Genomic DNA, 4,148 nt, shown 5'->3' on the forward strand with positions numbered 1-4,148 from the left:
GAATTAATTTATTCTCTCCTCATCATCACTTTATCCTCCTAATCGTTTAAATATAAATAGTTGTTGATAGCATAAAAACAAGAAGTTTGTCCTAAACATGTTGTTGGATTCTTTGAGCCTACAAACAACAAAGAGAATCTGCCAACCCACCACATCTTCCACCAAAAAATAGCAAATCAAAGTAAAGAAAACCTCATTTGCCCGGCCCTATAAATTCGTGTACCCTGTTTGAGTTTGAAGAAACGTGTTTTTACGTCCTAACGAAATTGAGTATTGGGCTCGGTAAAGGTGTAAATTTAATGTCAATAGGCTAATAGCTAATCTAAACCATAAAAATATTTATGTAACTCGGCCTATGTTGGTGTTTGTATGAGTATACCCTACTAAAAAATATATTTTACATATACATATCGGGTTTTTTCATAAAACAAAGTGTCCTTCGAAATATCGGGCTCTGGCGGTGGTCCTCCCCGCCAACACAGGGCCGGCCATGCTCATTTGCCATCACTTTCAATCTCCACATCAAGTATCACCCATCCCACTAATAAAAAATATCCCCTTTCTTTCGATTTCCATTGAAGAACAAATATCTATGCTTAATTGGTGTTGATGATCAGTAACCACTAACCAATTGAATGCCCATCAGGTGTTCGATCAAAGTCCACACAGGAAGTAAGCAAGTGGTTTCGGTGATCAGTAACTTTAATACAAGTGTGATACCCACCAGGTGTTCGAGGAAAGTCCACATAGAACTATGGATTAAAATTCATAAAATTTGGGTTAAAATTGAATCTTGATTTGTGAATATGGTGTGAATTGAGGAGTGGGTGTTGGGAAACATCATAGTAGGGCTCCATTAATTCAGTAGGAAGTAAGCAAGATGTCTATGGATATTTGGTTTCTATGATCAGTAACTAACTAGTATCGGGTTTGGGTCGCAATCGTGGGGTGTACCAATCGAATGCCCACCAGATGATGATCGATGAAAGTCCAAAGCGAACTACGGAATAAAATTTATAAGTGTTGGATGACAATTAAATGTTGATTTGTAGTATCGGGTAATAAGTGTACCAATGAAACGCCCACCAGGTGCTCGATGAAAGTCTTAGGAGAACTATGGAATAGAATTCATAACTTGTGGACAAAAATTAAACGTTGATTTGTGAGTATAGTGTAACTAGTATCTTGTATTAACGAATACACGTTCTTGAGTCGTGATTGTGTAGTGTAGTAGTGTACTAATGTAACGCCCACCAGATGTTCGATGAAAGTCCTAGGAGAAACACGGATTAGAACCCATAACTTTTCGATGAAAACCGAACGTTGTTTTGTAAACACAATGTGAAATGAAGAGTGGGTAATGAAAAAAACAGGAAGATAAAAACAAACCATACACTTTTTTCTCTACTTTTGAGACCCAAATAGAACTGTGTTTTTGCTTTCTTTGTTTTTGCACCATTAAAGATTCTCTCCATGTCACACAAGTCAAATGTAAATCAAAAAATAATACTTTTCCCCCTTATTTTGTGGGTGAACTACTGAATATGAAATGTGAGTTGAGAGAAAGGTAGAGAAACAGCTCATTAGAGCATATATTCCCTCACCTCACATAACCCCACATATGTTTCCTGATATAAAGACTAATTATAAGCTGCCACATAAATCTTGAACTAAATTTATGTGTTTGATCACCAATACATACACACACACACACCTATATCCATAAAATGGATCATCAGCATATTCAAAATCAAGATTTTAATCTGGTTTTATCGAGCGATGCTAAACCGAGACTCAAGTGGACTTCTGAGCTTCATAAGCGTTTTGTCGATGCAGTCGCTCTGCTTGGAGGCCCGGAGAGTCAGTATTTTTTATAAAGTAGATTAATTTTACATTTTTTACTTGATCTTTATTTAAAAGTTTCAATCTTTGTTTCACTTACGGTATGAACAGAAGCAACGCCAAAATCTTTGATGAGGGTGATGAGCATTCATGGGCTTACTTTGTACCACCTAAAGAGTCATTTACAGGTACATTCAGCCTTAATTTGTTTGGTAATTATCATCAATATCTTTTATTAATTTATTTTTATGTATTGATGAAGAAATATAGGCTGGGAAAGATTCAACCATCACCGACTAGCAGCGGAAATATGCAAGAAGGTGAGTAATAAACTGATTGATTATACAGCATTATTTCGCTTTTCGTTGACAAATTTATTTAAAATCTAATGATTTTGTTGCAGAGTTTGCGGATGATCATAAGAGTGATATCACTAGTACTGATCATAACGATGAAACCCCGAATCAGATTAACGAGTAATCTACTTCTTTTACTGTTAAAGTCTATATCTTTTTTTAAGATAAATGGTTAAAAGACTGATTAATTGTAATGTTTGTCGTATCAGAAGCTTAAAGATTGCTCAAGCTCTACAGATGCAAATGGAAGTACAAAGGAAACTTCATGAACAAACAGAGGTACAAAAATGAAAGAAAGAAAAGTTCAAAAGTATGCGCGTATGACGTATCTAACCTTCAAAGGATAGTGCGGTGGCAAGCGCTTGAATCCCTTTAGCAGGGGTCTCAGGTCGAATCCAACTAATATTGGTTATCTGTCTTTAACCCTCTTGAAGGCCCTACTTCCATTGGTTAACAGGGTATTGGTGGGGTCCTGTGAGTTTCTGATAACGGGTTGTCATGGTTTCCAAAAAAGACTATGGATGTATCTTACCGTAGTGTAAATAATGCAAAAAAAGAAAAAATATATGAGTAAAATGTCATTTTTGTCTTTGAGGTTTGGTCAATTTGCGACTTACGTATAAAGGTTTGTTTTTTCGCATCTGGATCCAAAAGGTTTGAAATCTTGTCACTTTCATCCAGCTCGTTAACTCCATCCATTTTTCTCCGTTAAGTTAAGGGTATTTTCGTCTTTTTTGTTAACTTAAAGGGCACTTCGATCTTTTGATTACTTATACGTTATGCTAAATGCTTATACATAAAGTGAAAAAGACCGAATTGTCATTTAAGTTAACAAAAAAGACGGAAATAACCCTGACTTATGGAGAAAAATGGATGGAGTTAACGAGCCGGATGAAAATGACAAGATTTCAAACCTTTTGAATCCAGATGCGAAAAAACAAACCTTTAGACGAAAGTCGCAAAACTGACCAAACCTTAGGGACGATAATGGCATTTTACTCGAAAATTATGAAAAAAAAAATCTTGGATCGGCCACCGACTAACTGACTAACTGCGCCGGATTTTTCAGGTACAAAGACATTTGCAGCTAAGAATCGAGGCGCAAGGAAGGTATTTACAGTCAGTTTTAAGAAAAGCACAAGACACACTTGCAGGGTATGATTCATCTGTCATAGAAGTGGAAGTAGCAAAAGCTGAGCTGTCACAACTAGTTTCCATGGTAGATAACGGGTGCCCGGATTTAAAACATAATCTTGAAGAAAACCCGAAACCGAAATCATCATTAGAAAGCTGTTTGACATCATCCGAGAGTTCGGGAAGAATTGAAAACGATAATCTTATTTCGTCGTCCATGGAGATGACTGGAATTAGTAATTTTGGGTGTGGAAGGAAGAGAAGTGGGAGTACAGATTCAGATGGTAATTGTTGTAAAAGATTACAGAAAGATAGTAAGAGTAAGAGGTTTGATTTGAATAGTCAGTGTGTGAATGACTTTGACTTTGAGTCAAAGTCAAACACACTAGATTTGAACTGCTAAGTGAGGTTAAGAGTAAACTTTTGGTGATGGATGAAAGGTTTTTATATTGATTTGTAAATCACTAAACCCAAAATTTTATAATACATGGGTATGAGCAGACATATTATATAGGTTGTGGGGTAAACCGACGTCGTAGTTATTTTTACATTTTTATGCAACGTCTGTTACGGTTTTTGACCGATCTTTTAGATTTTCGAACGCCGTTGAAATATTTGAACTTGCATTAAAATTTATCAATTTTATACATGTATTTGAAAGCAAAGAAAAAAATGCGTACCAGATTCGATTAATTAGTTTAGTTATTTCTTTCTGAATGATTACTAAACAGTGTATTACCTTTCTGTTGTCATGATCATCTCAAAGGCTATTTTTTCATTATATGTGTGATTGAACCGAACCGATAATTCAGGCAT

The 4,148-nt window shown here is 35.7% G+C and overlaps 1 protein-coding gene across 2 annotated transcripts; it reads left to right on the forward strand.

The window, feature by feature from the left end:
• Window positions 1–445: 445 nt before the first annotated feature.
• LOC110926347 (myb family transcription factor PHL8) lies at window positions 446–3,845 on the forward strand. Of its 2 annotated transcripts, none has more exons than XM_022170092.2 (6): window positions 446–1,860; window positions 1,954–2,030; window positions 2,105–2,162; window positions 2,246–2,318; window positions 2,411–2,477; window positions 3,268–3,845. In XM_022170092.2, exons 1-6 carry the CDS (start codon window positions 1,728–1,730, stop codon window positions 3,733–3,735), a joined length of 876 nt encoding a protein of 291 aa, XP_022025784.1. In that variant the 5' UTR covers window positions 446–1,727; the 3' UTR covers window positions 3,736–3,845. The 2 variants fall into 2 exon arrangements, with proteins under 2 accessions (XP_022025784.1, XP_022025782.1); XM_022170090.2 differs by having other exon boundaries at window positions 449–1,860; window positions 2,408–2,477.
• The last annotated feature ends 303 nt before the right edge of the window (window positions 3,846–4,148 follow it).

The sequence above is a fragment of the Helianthus annuus genome, chromosome 17 (assembly GCF_002127325.2).
Source record: "Helianthus annuus cultivar XRQ/B chromosome 17, HanXRQr2.0-SUNRISE, whole genome shotgun sequence".
NCBI classification, from domain to species: Eukaryota; Viridiplantae; Streptophyta; class Magnoliopsida; order Asterales; family Asteraceae; genus Helianthus; species Helianthus annuus.